This window comes from Gopherus flavomarginatus, chromosome 18, assembly GCF_025201925.1.
Source record: "Gopherus flavomarginatus isolate rGopFla2 chromosome 18, rGopFla2.mat.asm, whole genome shotgun sequence".
NCBI lineage: Eukaryota > Metazoa > Chordata > Testudines > Testudinidae > Gopherus > Gopherus flavomarginatus.
In genome coordinates, this window is record NC_066634.1 from 17953191 (window position 1) to 17973258 (window position 20068).

The 20068-nt window shown below is 51.4% G+C and overlaps 1 protein-coding gene across 1 annotated transcript in view; it reads right to left on the bottom strand.

Moving 5' to 3' along the window:
* The window catches only part of LOC127036673 (deleted in malignant brain tumors 1 protein-like), a 143006-nt gene that overhangs the window by 5208 nt on the left and 117730 nt on the right, over positions 1–20068 (bottom strand). The window contains exons 15-20 of the mRNA XM_050927767.1: positions 17691–18020; positions 12445–12774; positions 8044–8373; positions 3448–3777; positions 1582–1911; positions 737–1066 (exon numbers count right to left, since the gene is read on the bottom strand). Of these exons, the coding sequence (XP_050783724.1) occupies positions 737–1066; positions 1582–1911; positions 3448–3777; positions 8044–8373; positions 12445–12774; positions 17691–18020 (1980 nt within the window). The remainder of the gene's footprint in view (positions 1–736; positions 1067–1581; positions 1912–3447; positions 3778–8043; positions 8374–12444; positions 12775–17690; positions 18021–20068) is intronic.

Here is a 20068-nt window from a genome sequence, read left to right on the forward strand (position 1 = left end):
CATAGCTGACTTCCTCCCCACAGCCCCTATGGGGCCGACTCTGACCCCCACTCCACAGCCCCACCCTGAGGCCACCTCCCTGCCCCATCCCACAGCCCCACACAGAGCTGACTCCACCCCCTCAGGACCTTGGCCAGTGACCCGTCCCCCTGCCAGAGGCTCTGAAGAGGAGGGCAGCATGTGGAGCTGTGCAGGGCCCTTTGCTGGGGGTGGCTTATGGGTCCCAGCTCAGACTCCTGCCTGAACACAGGTTACGCATCAACACAGGTCACGCACGTGGGGCTGGAGGGAGCTCTGACTACTGCACCCAGGGAGTGGGGGGCGGGGGCAATGGGTTACACAGGGTGTTGGGGATACTAGCTCCCAGAGGCCCCTCCCCAGCTGCTCCCTCAGGCCCTGCCCCCCAGACTCCTCCCCCAGACCCCTCAGGCTCTCTGCCCCTCAGATCTGTGCTCTGGGTCTGCCTGCAGGGGTAACAGCCTCCAGCACAGGAGCCAGGGCTGGCAGGAGAGGGAGCCTTGTGGTGGAGGAGGCTGCTCAGAGACCCAGGAGTGGTGCCCCCTGGCTGAGCAGGGCTGTGGGAACTTCAGGGACAGCCAGTAACCTCAGTGTGGTGGGCAGAAGCCCTGGCACTGCCCCCCTGGAGACCGGCCTCCCCCTGGCATGGCTAAGCCGTCACTCCCGCCCACCCCATGTCTGCAGGAACATGGGCATGGCTACAGCGCTGGTCACTCACCGGCCTGCCCGGCACACACCACACTGGCCTCGGAGCCACGGCCACACAGTCCAGGACCCAGCCGGCTCAGCTGGCACTCGCTGATGAGAGACTCCTGACCCGAGCAGCTCACGCCCTCCAGCCAGACGTCGCCGGCCCCATGGCCAAACTGAGCAACCCCCGGGGCTGACAGCACCGTGCCACAGCCCAGCTGCTTGCACACCACTCCCGCCTCTGGCAGGCCCCAGCCGGCATCACACACAGCACCCCAGGTGTTGTTAATCAGCACTTCCACTCGCCCGGAGCAGGGGCTTGGGCCACTCGTCAGCCGCAGCCTCAGCTGGCCCTGATCTGAAACACAAAGCACAGGGCATGAGAGGCTGTTCCCAGCCACCAGGCGCCCAGATACACAGAACCACACGCGGATGGGTGTGTGTGTCTGCACAGAGCAGAGAGGAGCCATTTCTATATCACTCCACCCATGTGTGTGCACACGCACTCACAAACACACATGCACACTGCACCCCCCTACACGCAATGCCACACAAGCAGACACACACACACACAATCCTATGCACAACCCCCATATGTCCCTGTGCACACCCACATACTGCCTCAAACACACACAGCCACATGCAGACACACTGCTGCACATGTATGCAAATATTCATAGACTGTTCCGTGCGCACCCCTTCACACGCAGACCTGCACAAACACTGACACAAACAGGTACATAGACAATCACACACAAACCCAGAAACACACACACATACCAACACACCTAGGCTGACTCTCAGTGTTAGCACCCTCTGCAGAGCCCTCACCCCACTTCCAGCAGCACAGGCTTCTACTGCCCTTGGTGTTACCTGAGCACACAACACTGGCATCTTCTCCAGGGTTACAGCCATGCTCTCCCCAAGGCTTAGCCCTGCATTCGGTGAGGGCAGCTTCTGCACCTGTGCACTGAACCTCATCCAGCCACACACGGGCAGATCCTTGTCCAAACCGAGCCCCACGTGGTGCTGATAACGCCGTCCCACAGCCCAGCTGCCTGCACACAACTTCAGCCTCGGACAAGCCCCAGCTGCCATCACACACAGTTCCCCACTGCTGGTTGTGAAGCACCTCGACTCTCCCAGCGCAGCGACTAGGGCCATTCACCAGTCGGAGCTGAGCCACTTCTGAGATGCCAGCGTCTGCAAACACCCAAGGGAATAAACACTCAGGGAGGTTCCTGTGCATCTGATCTCTAGTGACACAGGAAGCATAACACCTTGAGACACAGGACTGGCTGGAGACGCAGGCTCTGGAAATTGACAGCAAGGAAACTGCCAGCTGTTGCTTGTTTCTACTGTGTTCAGGGAAACAAGACTTTGTAAATAAACCAGATTGCACCAAAGAAACACTTGACTTGTGTAATCAATTCCTCCTCCTCCCAGAAACACCCCTCAAGGCCCCACTATGGCTAATGCAACAATCAGGCAACACTCCTCATTTAGCAAGAGCAGAGTGGGCACATGGCGGGGGAGGAGGGGAGGCAGCCTGACTTGCTTTACAGTTAGTGAGCACTCGGCAGTGCTGGACACGGAAAGCGTAGGGAACACTGTTCCCGTTGAGCCATGGCAAGAGGGCAGGGTTGCCAATTTTCTAATCTCACGAGATCGAACTGCTCTGAAACAATTCCTAGAGCAGATGGTTTGGAAAATTGTTCCAATGCTTACGCAGCAAAGAGTCCTGTGGCACCTTAGAGACTAACAGACGTATTGGAGCATGAGCTTTCGTGGGTGAATACCCACTTCGTCGGATGCCAATGAAGTGGGTATTCACCCACGAAAGCTCATGCTCCAATACATGTGTTAGTCTATAAGGTGCCACAGGACTCTTTGCTGCTTTTACAGAACTCCAAGTAAATTTCATCTTCACTATTACTTTTCTCAACCAAACTGGTAATCTCATCAAAAAAAGGTATCAAGTTAGTTTGACAAGACCGTGTTCATTTGCATTAATTGCATTGCCCTCCTTTAATTCTTTATTGATCGACTCCCATATCAGTCGCCCCATTGCCTTGCCTGAGATCAATGTCACTTTTTAAAAATTGGCACAACATGAGCTTTCTTCAAGGCTGCTGGAGCTTTCCTAGCACTCCAAGACGTATTGAAAATCAACGTCAACGGTCCAGCATGCTCTTTATTCGGCTGTTTTAAAACCCTTAAATGCAAATTACCTGGACCTGCTGATTTTAAACTATCTAACTTACGTAGCTTCTGTTTAATATCCTCCTGATATATTAGTGGAATGAACAGAGTGTTATCATCACCAAATGGTGAGACTATATGATCTGTTTTTCCCAAATACAGAAATGAAATATTTATTGAACAAATCTGTTCTTTCTCCATTGTTATTGATATTTCTACCATTTCCAACTAAGCATGGACCGATATCATTGTCAGGATTCTTTTGTTTCTTAATATATATTAAAAACTCTTTCTTGTTGCCATTAACTCTGCTGGCCATAGATTTCTTATTGCTTCCCTTATCAATTTTCTACAAACTAGAACAATCAGAGATGAAGGCCTCTCCACACAGCACACATACCCCTCTCTGCAGTAGAGGCCCATAACATAGTGGTGGGGCACTGAGGTCAGCACGAACTCAGACACGAAAGCATGCTCTATTGAGTTTCCCAACAGGCTCTCTGCAGCATCAACTATGCAATGGTGGGTGAGAGTTACCTGAGCACACAACACCGGCATCTTCTCCATGGGTACAGTTATTATCTCCCCAATGCCGAGCCCTGCAATCGGAGAGGGCAGCTTCTGTGCTTGTGCAGTTGACGTCATCCAGCCAGATATGGTCAGATCCTTGCCCAAAGTGAGCCCCGGCAGGGGCTAACAGCGCCGTCCCACAGCCCAGCTGCCTGCATACAACTCCAGCATCAGTTATGTCCCAGCTGTCATCACACACGGTTCCCCACTGCTGCTTGTGAAACACCTCAACTCTCCCAGCACAGCGACTGGGGCCGTTCACCAGTCGGAGCTGAGCCACTTCTGAGATGCCAGAGTCTGCAAACACCCCAAGGGAAAAAGCACTCAGGGAGGTTCCTGTGCATCTGATTACTAGTGATGCTGGGGGACAGGTCTGAACAGCCTCTGCAAAGCCTGTTTGGGGTACACTCCCTGTCAATTAATCGCAGTTAACTCTTGCGATTAACTCAAAAAATTAACCATGATTAAAAAAATTAATCAGGCTTAATCGCAATTTTAATTGAACTGTTAAACAATAGAATACCAATTAAAATTTATTAAATATTTAACATTTTTCTATGGTTTCAAATATTTTGATTTCAGTTACAACACAGAATTCAACGTGTACAGTTCTCACTTAATATTATTACAGATAAAGTCCTTTTATCCAGCATGTTGGAGGGATGGGGGGTGCTGGTAAATGAAAAATGCCAGGTAACTAAGAGGGACGGAGTTTGGGTGCCAAAGGGGATGCAGGGCTGGGGTGCAGGAGGGGATGTGGAGCACGGGTTCTGGGAGGAAGCTGGGTGCGGGAGGGGGCTCGGGACAGACATTTGGGGTGTGGGGTGCCAGATCCAGGGGCCATTCACCTTGGGCAACTCCATGCAAGCAGCAGTTTGTCCCAACTTCTCCTAGGTGGAGGTGCGGCAGGCAGCTTGGCACACTCCCTCCACCCATAGGAGCCACCCCCGTAGCTCCCATTGGCCATGGTTGCCAGCCAATGGGAGCTGTTCAGGGAGTCAGGGGGAGCAGGGGGGGCGCAGAATGCAGAGCTGCCTGATGCACCTCCGCTGTGGACCATCCGAATCCTGGGACAATTTGCCACTTCCGGGGAGCCATCCGAAGTGAGCGGCCTCTGGATTTTACACCCCAAACCCTTCCCGCATACTAAGCTCCCTCCCACACCCAAAGTCCCTCCCAGAGCCCGTGCTCCACACCCCTCCTGTGCCCCAACACCCTGCCAGCCCCACATCAACTGGACTATAAACCAGCATTTCAATGAAGATCAGAAATGCCGATTTATGGAGCTTTCCTGTTGGTGAAGTGTCAGAAAAAACAGCTTTTACTGTATTTTGGATTACACTGTAAAATGGTAAAAGAAATAGTATTTTGCAATTCCCCTCATACAAGTACTGTGGTGCAATCTCTTTATTGTAAAAGTGCAACTTACAAATGTAGATTTTTTTTGTTACATAACTGCACTCAGGGAAAAAAATGGAAAATGTAGAGCCTACACATCCTCTCAGTCTTACTTCTTGTTCAGTCAATTGCTCAGACAAACAAGTTTATTTACAATTACCGGAGATAATGCTGCCTGCTTCTTATTTGCAGTGTCACCCGAAAATCAGAAGAGGCGTTTGCATGGCACTTTTGTAGGTTGCGTTGCAAGGTATTTATGTGCCAGATATGCTAAACGTTAACATGCCCCTTTATGCTTCCGACACCATTCCAGACAACATACTACCATGCTAATGATGCTCGACAAAAGCAATATGTTAATTTAATTTGTGACTGAAATGGTTGGGTGGACAATTGTGTATTTCCTGCTGTGTATTTTACCTGAATTCTGCCATATCTTCCATGTTACAGTAGTCTTGGATGATGATAGTACATGATGTGCATTTTAAGAACATTTTCACTGCAGATTTGACAAAACACAAAGAAGGTATCTGTGATGCTCTGCACCTCACAGGATCACACGGCAGCCCCATGTTCATCCTTAAAAAATGATTGTGCAGTATCCAATGCAAAGTTTGTCATATTGGGTGTCTTCGGAAGGCTCATAATGCATGTTGTTATAGTGATGTTATAGTAATTGTTGTTGCAGTAATGTTATAGTAATGTTATAGGTTATAAATTCATGTATATAGTTATGAGGCTGAAAATGTATCCTCATGGCTTAAAATAAGCCCAGGCAAAAACTCTCTAAGAGCAGAGGGGCAGTTCACACCTCATCAAGGCATCTATGGGACAAACCTAGCCCAGCCTCACAGCAGCAAAGGACACCGGCCTAGGCAGCAACAAAAGGATGTGTTGCACTCTCGAGTGAGTCACCCCCCTTCCTTTGGTAAGTTTGGGACTGCGACGAGGTAATGCTCACCTGACTCTGAAGGGGGGGGGCAAAGCCAAGAGGGAAGAAAGAACATGATAAAAGGGAGGGATATTTGCCATGCTCTTCCTCTCTCTTCCACCTACATCTACAGACACCACACCAAGCGACTAAAGAGCTGATCAAAGGAGAAAGCCTGGCTGAAGGGCAACCAGCTACCTAGTGGTGAGAAGCATCTAAGTTTGTAAGGGCATTGCAAGTGTTCAGATCAGTTTAGACTGGGTGTTCCTTCTATTTCATTTGACCAAATCTGACTTGTTATGCTTTGACTTATAATCATGTATGATCTATCTTTATAGTTAATAAATTGGTTTGATTGTTATACCTGAAGCATTGTATTTGGTTTGAAGCATGTCAGAGACTCCCCTTGGGCTAACAAGCCTGGTACTTACCAATTTCTTTGTTAAACTGATGAACTCATATAAGCTTGCAGCTTCCAGTGGGGATAACTGGACACTGCAAGATGGAGGTTCCTAGGGTTTTACCTGGGACCGAAGATATTGGCTAGTGTCATTCGGTTGCACAATCCAAGGAGCAGCTGCCATGCCAGAGGCTGTGCGTGAACAGCCCAGGAGTGGGGGTTCTCACAACAGAGCAGGGTAAGGCTGGCTCCCAGAGTCAAGGATTGGAGTGACCTAGCACATCACCGATCCAGATAACACCACAGGGGAATGTCACAGTACCAAATTGAGATTTCTAAACCTAGCTACAGCATTCGACCCAAGGGTTAAGAATCTGAAGTGAGAGGGACGAGGTGTGGAGCATGCTTTCAGAAGTCTTAAAAGAGCAACACTCCGATGAGGAAACTACAGAACCTGAACAGCCAAGAAAAGAAAATTAACCTTCTGCTGGTGGCATCTGACTCAGATGATGAAAATGAACATTTGTTGGTCTGCACTGCTTTGGATCATTAGTGAGCAGAACCCACCATCAGCATGGACACATGTTCTCTGGAATGGTAATCGAAGAATGAAGAGACATGAATTTTTACCACATCTGGCACATACGTATTTTGCTACACCAGCTACAACAGTGCTATGTGAATGCGTGTTCTCACTTTCAGGTAACATTGTAAACAAAAAGCAAGCAGCATTTCTCCTGCAAAGGTAAACAAACTTGTCTGTCTGAGTCATTGGCTAAACAAGATGTAGGACTGAGTGGATTTGTAGGATCTAATATTTTACACATTGTTTTATTTTTGATTGCAGTTATTATTTGTAAATTATTCTACATTTGTAAGTTCAACTTTTCTGATAAAGAGATTTCACTACAGTACTTATATGAGGTGAATTGAAAATAATATTTCTTCTGTTTCTTTTTTACAGTGCAAATATTTGTACTTTAAAATAAATATAAAGTGAGCACTGTACACTTTGTATTCTGTATTGTAATTGAAAACAATATATTTGAAAAAAATTGAAATAAATGGTATTCTATTATTCTGTAAAGGCGTGATTAAATGTGCAATTATTCATGATTAATTTTTTATCTCACAATTAATCACGATTACTTTTTTAATAACTTGACAGCCCTCCTGCCCACCACTACCATGCAGCCACTTGTGGAGTGGAACAGGGTAGATGAGAGACAGTGCACGGAAACTGATGAGCTGTGTAGGAGAGGAAGTGAGGAAGAACTTCACAGCTGTGGGGATATTACAGATTCAGGGGTAATTAGCTGAGATGTAAATCACCAGGAGTGACAGTGATAGGACTTCACACATCATAAAGGGATCCCTGAGTGGTTTCAGGATCCATTCAACCCCAAACCCCACAAATGGGATGCACGGTTACTCAGTGTCCCATTGTGTTGTAGTGAGGCAGGGGGATCAAAGCTATCAGCGACGGGGAGGGTCTCTCACTGAGGCACAGGTACTGCTCCCTGCAGCGCAGGCCCTAAGTGGTGTCCTGGGGCACTGGAGACAGCACTGACTGTGAGGGGAAAGCGCACCCTATTAAGCCTCCATCCTGCTCCCTGCAGCACAGGCATGTAGAACTGTGTGGGGAAAATGGAGTCAGCACTGACACCATGGGAAGAGCGACACTTACTGTGACCCCGAAACGGCTCCCAGCAGTAAAGGCCCTAAGCACCATGGTGGTTCAGCGCTGGGTTCAGACAGGAGAGCTGGGTGTCTGTTGAAAGCTTCCCAGCCCGATCCCTGCACCACCCACTGTCACGTGATCAATGCAAGTTACCTGAACACACAACACTGGCATCTTCTCCGTGGGTACAGTTACTGTCTCCCCAAGGCCGAGCCCTGCAATCGGAGAGAGCAACTTCTGTCCCTGTGCAGTTGACATCATCCAGCCAGATATGATCTGATCCTGGCCCAAATCGAGCCTGTCGTGGGGCTGATAACGCCGTCCCACAGCCCAGCTGCCTGCACACGACTCTGGCATCCTGTAAGTCCCAGCTGTCATCACACACTGTTCCCCACTGATGGTTGTAAAGCACCTCGACCCTCCCAGCGCAGTGACTTGGGCTGTTCACCAGTCGGACGTGAGCCAGTTCTGAGATGCCAGCGTCTGCAAACACCCAAGGGAATAAACACTCAGGGAGGTTCCTGTGCATCTGATATCTCATGTCGCTGGGGAACGTAGCGCCTCTGTCCAGTTTATGCACACAGCAACTGCCTGTGAAGGGCTCCCCACCACTGACCAGGCTAATCACTTGGGCAATATTGAAGTTTGTCCACTCCCCTCCCAGCCAGCTCTCACCTAGTTAGGCAGATTGGATGGCAGTCTGACCTATGGCTCCGACTAGAGCACTTAAAAAGATCACCCCCCGCACTGCTGGCAGGAACCTCCTGGGGAGCAGATTCACACCCTTACACCTGGCACTGGTATTCGCTCCAGTGAGATACTGTGCAGTGCTGCGGGGCAGATGCCGGCATAAGCATCTTGGTGACTGGGAGCTGAACACAGTCACCCGTGTCATTAGTGGTTGCCTTAGCCTGACATCAGCATCGAATTCCATTGCTCCCTGAAAACCTCACCCAGAGTCCTCCCCCCTAGAACTGCCTGTGCAGAGGCAATGCACACTTCCTACAAGCAGATCGACTGTCTCCTGAAGCAAACACCTGCCCCTACAGTTCTTCCTTACTTGCCACGACTGACTTGGCAACATTGTTTTGTGGCAGCCATTGCTGCCCTCGTGTCTAGTGCTGCCAGCCTAGTACCAGTCTCAGATGAATGATGGCAGAGCTGGGCCGACAGCTCTGTCCTCACAGAGGGGCAGCAACTCTAGGATACAGAGACTGGCGTGCTGATGGATTTTCAGAACCCCTAACTTGTATCTGGCCGTTTACAACCTGGGACACAGATCCTGGGCTAGGCTTAATGGGCCCCTGACTGGACTGGCCAGAGGCACTGCTGCAATGCAGAAATGTGGCTGAGCCCGATCTTCTCAGTGTGCCTGTGGGGCAGCAATACAGACAGTCACAGGTGGTGGACCAGAGCCTCGTTGGAAGACTGGACCTTGAGGATGCACAGTCAGATGGCTGAACAAGCGGGAGTGGGGGTAGGCAAACTACATCCCATGGGCTGGGTCCGGCCTGTCAGGGATTTGGATCCAGACCATGGAATTGCCACCCCCATGGCGCTACTGGCCCCACGACACTCCCCTAAGTGGCCGGCACCAAGTCCCTGCAACCCCTGGGGGTGGGGCGGGGGACAGGGGGCTCCGCGCGCTGCCCTTGCCAGTAGGCACTGCCTCCCACAGCTCCCATTGACCAGGAACGGGGAATTCTGTCCAATGGGAGAGTCAGGGGAGGACCATGCAGGCGAGGGCAGCGCGTGGAGCCCTCTACTTTCCTCCAGGGACCACAGGGACGTGGTGCCGACAACTCCCGGGAGCGGTGCAACGTGGCGCGGAGCCAGGACAAGCAGGGAGCCTGCCCTGGTCCTGGTGCGCACCGCTGACAACCTGGAGCCACTCCAGGTAAGCAGCCCCCAGCCGGAGCCCACACCATGAACTCCCACCTCACCCTGCCTGCACCCCAGCCCCCTCGTGCACCTCGCAACCCTCCTGCACCCAATCCCCTGCCCTCAGCCCCCTGCTGCACCCCGCACCCCTCCTGCACCCACCCCCTGCTCTAAGCCTCCTCCCGCACTCTGCACTCCCTCCTACATCCCATCCCCCTTCCCTGATCCCCCCAGATGTGGCCCTCAGGCCAAAAAGTTTGCCCACACCTGAGACAGAGGTAAACAAGGTGGGATTGACCTCTCCCCTGACAGCTAGTGACAAGCTGGGGAGAGGAAAAGGCTTCAGGACCAGCCTGTGTTTACAAGAACACACCCACTCTGCCTAGGTATCCAGCAGACAGAGCTGTGTTGACTGGCGCTGAGTTACAAATTACTGTAGTACTTGAATGCAGGGTAGTGAAATGTTGTTGTCCTGATTGTCTGAGTAAAGGGCAGCAGAACTGTGCTTAGCCTGCCCTGACTGTGGGGGTCTGAAGTCACTTACCAGGGGGTTCAGACACCAGACCACTATCGAGAATGAGAGCGAGTGGAGATGGATGTTCCTGCTGAGGGGTGTGGGCTCTGTGTAAGAGGTCTAGGCATGGTTCAATCTGCCCCTCACCACTCTTCAAAGATAGAGTTAAATAAGGTTCCATTAGCTGGGATGATTTAGTTGGTGTTGGTCCTTCTTTGAGCAGGGGATTGGACTAGATACCTCCTGAGGTCCCTTCCAACCCTGATATTCCATGATTCTAAGGCTCCATTAGGAGGTTTTTTGGTTTAAGTGATCACTAGAGCTGAAATCACCTGCTGTGAGACAGTGTTTCTACCCAGCCTGCTTCAGCACTGAGGGTTCCCCTTTAAGAGCTGACAGTCACTGAGAGCTGGGTGAAAGCGACCTGCAGAGGTCACAGTAAAGAGGCCGGGGCAGCAGAAGGTGAGGGTGAGCAGAGTGGTGAGTGGCTGGCAGGGCAGCTGCCACCAGAGCAAGCACCCAGACAGCAGAGTGAGCCAGGCGCTCTTCTCCCTGCCCGCATGGTGGGAGCTGAGCTCACACAGGTGCACCTCTGAACTCTGGGTCTTCACTAACCAAGGACAACCACTGTGAGTGGGGTGCAGTGGAGGGAGAAGGGAGGGACATGTTAAAGGATCTTTTGGTTGCTGGACTTAAGATCCTCAGGCAAAAAACACTGCCCAACGTACTATGGGGGAGGTGTTTTGCTCATGGTTTTATGTTTATAAATCCTGTTTCTGGCATTTTCCCATGTTAATGCTGGGGACACTCCAGAAATGCTGAAGTGAAGCTTGTCACCTGTGCCATGGCAATCCCTTCGGCTGAGCCAATCAGCACATAGAACAAAGCACAGCCATGGAGATAGGCTATATTCACTGTCTGAGCCCAGGAGGAGCCTGAGAATGGAGGGATAGATAGCTCAGTGGTTGTCAGTTCAATCCTTGAGGGGGGCCATCTAGGGATCTGGGGCAAAAATCAGTACTTGCTCCTGCAGTGAAGGCAGGCAACTGGACATAATGATCCTTCAAGGTCTCTTCCAGTTCTATGAGATAGGTATATCTCCATATTTAAAAAAAAAACAACATTCCAAGACAAAGGACCCTCAGCACAAGTCACTGAAGAGAGACCTCCTCTGAGAAAAGACAATGGTCTGTACCCACAAGAGAGAGGACAAGAGCTCGTTTTCACCAAGGAGGCAGTTGACAGCATTTCTGTAAGGAACAGGAGATCAAAAACAACCCTGGAGTAAAACCCTGGAAGGACTGTGGGCTGAGCATTGCTCTACCAGATAGAAAAGTATCTCATTCAATTGGTCTAGGCTCTAGTCAGCGAGGTATGATTTTATTGGTCATGGAACCATTTCTTTCCAACCCTTCTCCTTGCTACCTCTCAAATCTCTACACTCTGTGAAATCACTTTTACTTGGTGTGACTATGAAGGGATCTAGAGCTGCGTGCTGATTGGGGCAGAGATGGGAGGTGGAGCTGGTCACCTTGGGACACTGGTCCTTTGTTGACCAGCAGATCTGTGACTGTTGTGAATACCCGAGACAGGGACTGGGTGTTGCAGGGGAACGCTCGGAGGTCTCGGGGGGGTGAAGTGTGCCTATAGCCACCTGGAAAGAGGTCACCCGCCCCACCACAAGGCCTAGAGGGCACAGCTTGTGTGGACAGTGTCTAAGGGAGTTGAGGAGCTGCCTCCAGCGGGCACAGACAAGGCTTGCACATGCTAGGGGCCCATGGAACTGCACCGGGCCATTAGGGCCAGCAAAGCTCCAAATGGAGAGAGCTCCCTACTGAGACCCCCCTACCTGCAGCACAGGCACCCTAGCACCGCACTAGGGCACTGGGAGCAGCAATGACTCAATGGGAGAGCATGAGTGTCCCCTGCTGAGCCCCCACACCACTCCCTGCAGCACAGGCTCATAGAGCTGCACACGGAAATTAGGGTCAGCACACACTGAGAGGATAGCGCTCCCTACTGGAACCACCATATTGCTCCCTGAAGCACAGGCCCCAAGCACCATGGTGGGGTCAGCACTGGCTGTGAGAGGGACAATACCCCATAATGAGCTTTCCACCCTGCTCCCTGCAACAGGCAGGGTTGTAGATGAAGGTTACCTGAGCACACAACACCGGCATCTTCTCCGTGAGTACAGTTATTCTCTCCCCAAGGCTGAGCCCTGCAATCGGAGAGGGCAGCTTCTGTTCCTGTGCAGTTGACATAATCCAGCCAGATATGGTCTGACCCTCGTCCAAATCGAGCCATTCCTGGGGCTGATAACACCGTCCCACAGCCCAGCTGCCTGCACACGACTCCAGCATCCTGTAAGTCCCAGCTGTCATCACACACTGTTCCCCACTGATGGTTGTGAAGCACCTCGACCCTCCCAGCACAGCGACTTGGGCCGTTCACCAGTCGAAGCTGAGCTACTTCTGAAATACCAGCGTCTGCAGACACCCAAGGGAATAAACATTCAAGGAGGTTCCTTTACATCTAATCACTAGTGATGCTGATGAAAAAATGTTTACCTACCTCTCGTAACTGTTGTTCTTCGAGATGTGTTGCTCATGTCCATTCCAATAGGTGTGTACACGCTGCGTGCACAATCGTCGGAAGGTTTTTTCCTAGTGGTACCAGTCGTGTCAGCTATGGAGAACCCTGGAGGGGCGCCTTCATGGCAGTGTACATAGGTCCCTGCTGATCCACTGCCTGCTCAGTTTCTTCCTGCTGGAATCCTCTGACAGAGGGGAGGCAGGTGGGATTTGGAATGGACATGAGCAACACATCTCGAAGAACAAGAATTAAGAGAGATAGGTAACTGCTGTTCTTCTTCGAGTGATCGCTCATGTGCATCCCCAAGCAGTTTCCCTGGGGGAGGGGTTGGAGTTCACCTGGTTGAGTAATGCAGGACTGTCCTGCCAAAGGCTACGTCGTCCCTTGCCTGTTGGGTAATGGCGTAGTGTGACGTGAAGGTGTGGCTAGAGGACCACATTGCTGCCTTGCATATTTCCTGGATAGGAACCTGCGCCAGGAATGCTGCGGATGATGCCTGCGCTCTTGTGCAGTGCAGCGTAAGCGGAGGGGCTGGAATTTTAGCCAGGTCATAGCAAGGCCTGATACAGGACGGAATCCATGATGAAATGCGCAGGGACGAGATCGGAAGCCCCTTCAGCCTTTCTGCGATTGCAATAAAGAGCTGTGGTGACTTACGAAATGGCTTTGTGTGCTCAGTATAGAATGCTAGGGCACACCTGACATGCAGAGAATGGAGCATGCACTCTCTCTTACTGATATGTGGCTTAGGAAACAACACAGGTAAAAATATGTCCTGATTCACATGAAACTGGGAGAAAACCTTTGGCAGAAACGCGGGGTGAGGGTGTAGCTGCATCTTGCCTTTATAAAAGACTATATACGGGGGCTCGGAAGTCAGCAGTCTGAGCTTGGATACCCTTCTGGCTGAGGTTATGGCCACCAGAAAGGCCACCTTCCAGGAAAGGTAGGACAGAGGGCAGGTCGCCATGGGCTTGAAAGGGGGCCCCATGTGCGTGGACAGGACCAGGTTGTGGTCCCACTGGGGAATGGGCCATTGTACCTGGGGATAAAGTCTGTCCAAGCCCTTGAGAAACCAGCCCACAATGGGATTGTCAAAGACTGACCTACCCGCTGCCCCCGGGTGGAAGGCCGAAATGACAGCCAGGTGTACCCTGAGAGATGATATTGCCAACCCCTGCTGCTGGAGGTATAACAGGTAGTTCAAAACAAGGGGAATTGGTGCTAGCTGCAGTTCGGTGACCCTCTGCAGAGACCAGCTGGAAAAGCACTTCCACTTTGCCAGGTACATGGCACAAGTAGAAAGTTTCCCACTTCACAGCAGGACCTCCCTCATTGGGTCCAAACACTGAAGCTCAAGAGGGTTCAGCCATGGAATTTCTGCTCCATGAGGTGGAGGAACTCCAGGTTGGGGTGTTGTAGGTGGTCGTGGTCCTGTGTGATGAGGCTCAGGCACACAGGAAGGGCTGCTGGTCTGTCCACAAAGAGGTTCATCAGCATGGTGAACCAGTGCTGACGGGGCCACGCTTGCGCTGTGAGGATAAAGGAAGCCCCGTGCTGGTGAGTCTTGAGGAGGACTCTGTGTACTGCAGGTGACTTGTCCATGAAAGGCGAAAGGCGTCCGCGATGGAGACTCTGCTGTGGTTCAGGAAAGAGAAGAACTGCTGGCAATTCCTGTTGCTCTGCGTAGCATAGAGATCTATGCGGGAAAAGCCCCACCTCTCAAAAATCGAGTGTGCGATGTCTGGCCTGAGGTGACTGTGAAACGAGTGGCTGAGGTAGCTCGTTTTGTGCTCCTGGAAGGTGCGACGCTTCTAGGTGTATCGAGTAGGCCATGCAAAAGTCCCACAGCTCGAGGGCTTCCTGGCACAGGGGAGAGGAGCAAGCACTACCCTGTTTGTTTTTATAGAACATCACCGCCGTGTTGTCTGTCACCACCGAGACACATGCACCTTGAAGGCGGGCCTGGAACACTTGGCATGGCAGATGAACTGCCCTCAGTTCCCTTACATTGATATGCAGCGATAGTTCTGCATGGAACCATAGGCCGTGGGTTCTGATATTGCCCAGGTGCGCTCCCCAACCGAGCGCCGAAGCGTCCGTGACTAGCGATAGCGTAGGTTGGGGTTTGGCAAAGGGTACTCCCACACAGACCACTTGTGGCTGCAGCTACCAGTGGAGAGACTCGAGAATGAGAGCAGGGAGGATAAGTATACTGTCCACTGGGTCCCTGCCAGGCCTGTATACTCGAACCAACCACACCCAGAGGGAGTGAAGGCGTAACCTGGTGTGCAGGCCACCATATGTCCCAACACTTTCATGCAATTTCTGGCCGTGGTTGTGGGAAATCGGCGAAGGTTTTCGATAATGTCCATGAGTGCTTGGAAGCACAGCTCGGGCAGGAACGCCCTGGCCTATGTGGAGTCCAAGAGAGCTCCTATGAATTTTTTTCTATGCATCGGGGTTAGTATGGATTTGGGCACATTCAATATGAGGCCCAGCCTGTGGAAAGTGGCCTGAGCCAGAGACACATGCTCTGCAGCCTGGGCTTGCGACTCGGACTTGATGAGCCAGTCATCCAGGTACAGGAATACTTGCACCTGAAGTTTGTCGAGGAAGGCTGCCATGACCACCATACACTTCGTGAATACCCGGGGAGGCACCAAAAGCCCAAACGGGATCACCATGAACTAGTAGTGCTGGCCGCTGACCACGAAACGAAGAAAATGTCTGTGGGCCAGGATAATGGAGATATGAAAGTATGCATCTTTCAAAAGATATAATTAAATAAGGTTCCATTAGCTGGGATGATTTAGTTGGTGTTGGTCCTTCTTTGAGCAGGGGATTGGACTAGATACATACAGAGGTCCCTTCCAATCCTGATATTCTATGATTCTAAGGCTCCATTAGGAGTTTTTTTGGTTTAAGTGATCACTAGAGTTGAAATCACCTGTGGTGAGACAGTGCTTCTGCCCAGCCTGCTTCAGCACTGAGGTTTCCCCACTAGCAGCTGACAGTCACTGAGAGCTGGATGGAGACTCAAGAGAACGACCTGCAGAGGTCACAGTAGAGAGGCCAGGGGCAGCAGAAGGTGAGGGTGAGCAGAGTGGTGAGTGGCTGGTAGGGCAGCTGCCACCAGAGCAAGCACCCAGACAGCAGATCAGCCAGGCGCTCTCCTCCCCGCCCCCATGGTGGGAGCTGAACTCACACAGGTGCACCTCTGAACTCTGGGTCTTCACTAACCAAGGACAACCACAGTGAGTGGAAAGCGGTGAAGGGAGAGGTATGTTAAAGGACCCTTTGGTTGCTGGTCTTAAGATCCTGAGGCAAAAGACACTGCCCAACATACTCTGGGGGAGGTGTTTTACTCATGGTTTTATGTTTATAAATCCTTTTTCTGGCGTTTTCCCAATTAATGCGGGGGATGCTCCTGAAGTGTTGAAGTGAAGCTTGTCACCTGTGCCATGGCAATCCCTTCAGCTAAGCAAATCAGCACACAGAACAAAACAGAGCCGTGGAAAAAGGCTATATTCACTGTCTGGGCCCAGTGAAAGCCTGACACTGGGGAGAGGGAAAGCTCAGCGGTTTGTGCATTCCCTGCTGAACTCAGGTTGTGAGTTCAATCTTTAAGGGGGCCATTTAGGGATCGGGGGCAAAAAATCTGTCAAGGACAGTACTTGGTTCTGTTGTGAAGACAGGGGAGTGGACTTAATGACCTTTCAAGGTCCCTTCCAGTTCTATGAGATAGGTATATCTCCATATTTAGAAAAAAAAATTCCAAGACAAAGGACCCTCAACACAACTCTCTGAAGAGAGACCTCCTCTGAGAAGAGACAATGGTCTGTACCTACAAAGAAAGAGGAAAGAGGACAAGAGCTCCCTTTCATGCAAGAGGCAGTTGAGAGCATTTCTGTCAGGAACAGGAGATCACAACCAACCCTGGAGTAAAACCTGGAAGGACTGTGGGGTGAGTGTTGCTCTACCAGACAGAAAAGTATCTTGTTCAATGAGTCCAGGCTCTAGTCAACCTGGTATGATTCTATTGGCCATGGAACCATTTCTTTCCAACCCTTCTCCTTGCTACCCCTCGAATCTCTACAATCTGTTAAATCACTTGTACTTAGTGTGACTATGATGGTATCTAGAGCTGTGTGTCGATTGGGGCAGAAATGGGAGGTGGAGCTGGTCACCTTGGGACCCTGTTCCTTTGGGAGCAGCAGATCTGTGACTGCTGTGAATGCCCAGTGTGACAGGGCCTGGGTGCTGCAGGAGGATGCTCAGAGAACCTAGAGGTGAAGTGTGCCTATTGCCAACCAGGTCACATCCTCTCCCTCACAAGGCCTAGAGGGCACGCCTTGTGTGGACAGTATCCGAGGGAGTTGGGGAGCTGCCCCAGCGGGCACAGACAAGGCTTCCTCATGCTAGGGGCTCATTGTGCTGCATTGAGGCATTAGGGCCAGCAAAGCTCAACATGGTGAGGGCCCCGTTCTGACACTTCCCTCCATGGAGCACAGGCCCCCTAGCACCGCACGAGGGCACTGGGGATAGCACTGACTTCAACGAGAGAGCGTGAGCACTCTCTCTTAAGCCCCCACAACGCTCCCTGAAGCACAGGCCCATAGAATCACACCGGGTAATTAGGGTCAGCACAGACTGAGAGGAGAGCGCTCCCTACTGGAACCCCCATATTGCTTCCTGAAGCACAGGCCACAAGCAACGTGCTGGGGTCAGCATTGGCTGTGACGGGAGAATGCCCTATAATGAGCTTCCCACCCTGCTCCCGGCAACACGCACATTGGTAGATGGTTACCTGAGCACACAACACCGGCGTCTTCTCCGTGAGTACAGTTATTCTCTCCCCAAGGCTGAGCCCTGCAATCGGTGAGGGCAGCTTCTGTCCCTCTGCACTTGACATAATCCAGCCAGATATGGTCTGACCCTCGTCCAAATTGAGCCCCTCGTGGGGCTGATAATGCTGTCCCACAGGCCAGCTGCCTGCACACGACTCTGGCATCCTGTAAGTCCCAGCTGTCATCACACACGGTTCCCCAGAGCTGGTTGTGAAGCACCTCGACCCTCCCAGCACAGAGACTTGGGCCGTTCACCAGTCGGAGCTGAGCCACTTCTGAGATACCAGCATCTACAAATACCCAAGGGAATAAACACTCAGGGAGGTTTCTGTACAGCTGATCACTAGTGATGCTGATGAAAAAAAGATTACCTACCTCTCGTAACTGTTGTTCTCCGAGATCTGTTGCACATGTCCATTCCAATAGGCGTTCACACGCTGCATGCACACGCTGCATGCACGATCGCTGGAAGGTCCTGTCGGCTATGCAGTCTCCTGGAGTGGCACCTGGTGGTGTATATAGATCCTTGCCGACCCGCTGCCTGCTCAGTTCCTTCCTGCCAGAATACACTGACAGAGGGGAGGCAGGTGGGATTTGGAATACACATGAGCAACACATCTCGAAGAACAACAGTTAGGAGAGGTAGGTAACCGTTTTTCTTCTTCGAGTGATTGCTCATTTGCATCCCCAAGCAGTTTCCCTGGGGGAGGAGTCGGAGTTCACCTGGTTGAGGAATGCAGGACTGCCCTGCCAAAGGCTGCATGGTCCCTTGCCTGTTGGGTAATGGCGTAGTGTGACGTGTAGGTGTGGATAGAGGACAACATTGCTGCCTTGCATATTTCCTTGATAGGGAACTGCGCCAGGAATGCTTCGGATGAAGACTGCGCTCTTGTGCTGTGCACCGTAAGTGAAGGGGCTGGAATTTTAGCCAGGTCGTAGCAAGTCCTGATACAGGATGTGATCCATGATGAAATGCACTGGGGCGATATCGGAAGCCCCTTCAGCTTTTCTGCGATTGCAATAAAGAGCTGTGGTGACTTACGAAATGGCTTTGTGCGCTCAATGTAGAATGCTAGGGCATGCCTCACGTCCAGGTAATGGAACATATGTTCTCTGTTACTGGCATGTGCCTTAGGGAAGAACACAGGTAAAAATATGTCCTGGTTCTTATGAAACTGAGAGACTACCTTTGGCAGAAACGCGAGGTGAGGGCATAGCTGTTCCTTGTCTCTATAAAAGACCGTATGGGGGGCTCGGAAGTCAGCACTCTGAGCTTGGATACCCCTTCTGGATGAGGTTATGGCCACCAGAAAGGCCACCTTCCAGGTAGGACAGAGGGCAGGTCGCCATGGGCCTGGACAGGACCAGGTTGAGGTACCACTGGGGAATGTGTCATTGTACCTGGGGATAAAGTCTGTCCAAGCCCTTGAGAAACCAGCCTGCCACGGGATTGCCAAAGACTGACCTACCCGCTGCCCCCGGATGGAAGGCTGAAATGGCCACCACATGTGCCTTGAGGGATGATATTGCCAACCCCTGCTGCTGGAGGTATAACACGTAGTCCAAAAAAGGTGAACTGGTGCCAACTGTGGTTCGGTGCCCCTCTGCAGAGATCAGATGGAAAAGCACTTCCACTCTGAAAGGTACATGTCATGAGTGGAGGGTTTTCTACTTCACAGCAGGACCTCCCTCACTGGGTCCAAACACTGAAGCTCATGAGGGTTCAGCCATGGAATTTCCATTCCATGAAGTGGAGGAACTCCAGATTGGGGTGTTAAATGTGATTGTGGTCCTGTGTGATGAGGTTCAGACACACAGGAAGGGCTACTGGTCTGTCCACAGAGAGTTTCATCGGCATGGTGAACCAGTGCTGGAGGGGCCATGCCGGCGTTATGAGGATAAAGGAAGCCCCGTCCTGGTGAGTCTTGAGGAGGACTCTATGTATGAGAGGGAAGGGCAGGAACGCATACAGCAGGTGACTCGTCCATGAAAGGTGAAAGGCATCTGAGATGGAGCCTGGGCTGTGGTTCAGGAAAGAATAGAACCACTGGCACTTCCAGTTGCTCTGCGTCTTGAACAGGTCTATGTGGAGAAAGCCCCACCTCTGGAAAATCGAGTTTGTGATGTCTGGCCTGAAGGACCATTCCTCATTGTGAAACAAGGGGCTGAGGCAATTGGCTACCTTGTTTTGCGTTCCTGGAAGGTGCGACCCTTTAGGTGTATTGATTGGGCCATGTGAAAGTCCCACAGCTTGAAGGCTTCTTAGCTCAGGGGAGAGGAACAAGCATGACCCTGTTTGTTTATATAGAACATCACTGCAATCTTGTCTGTCACCACC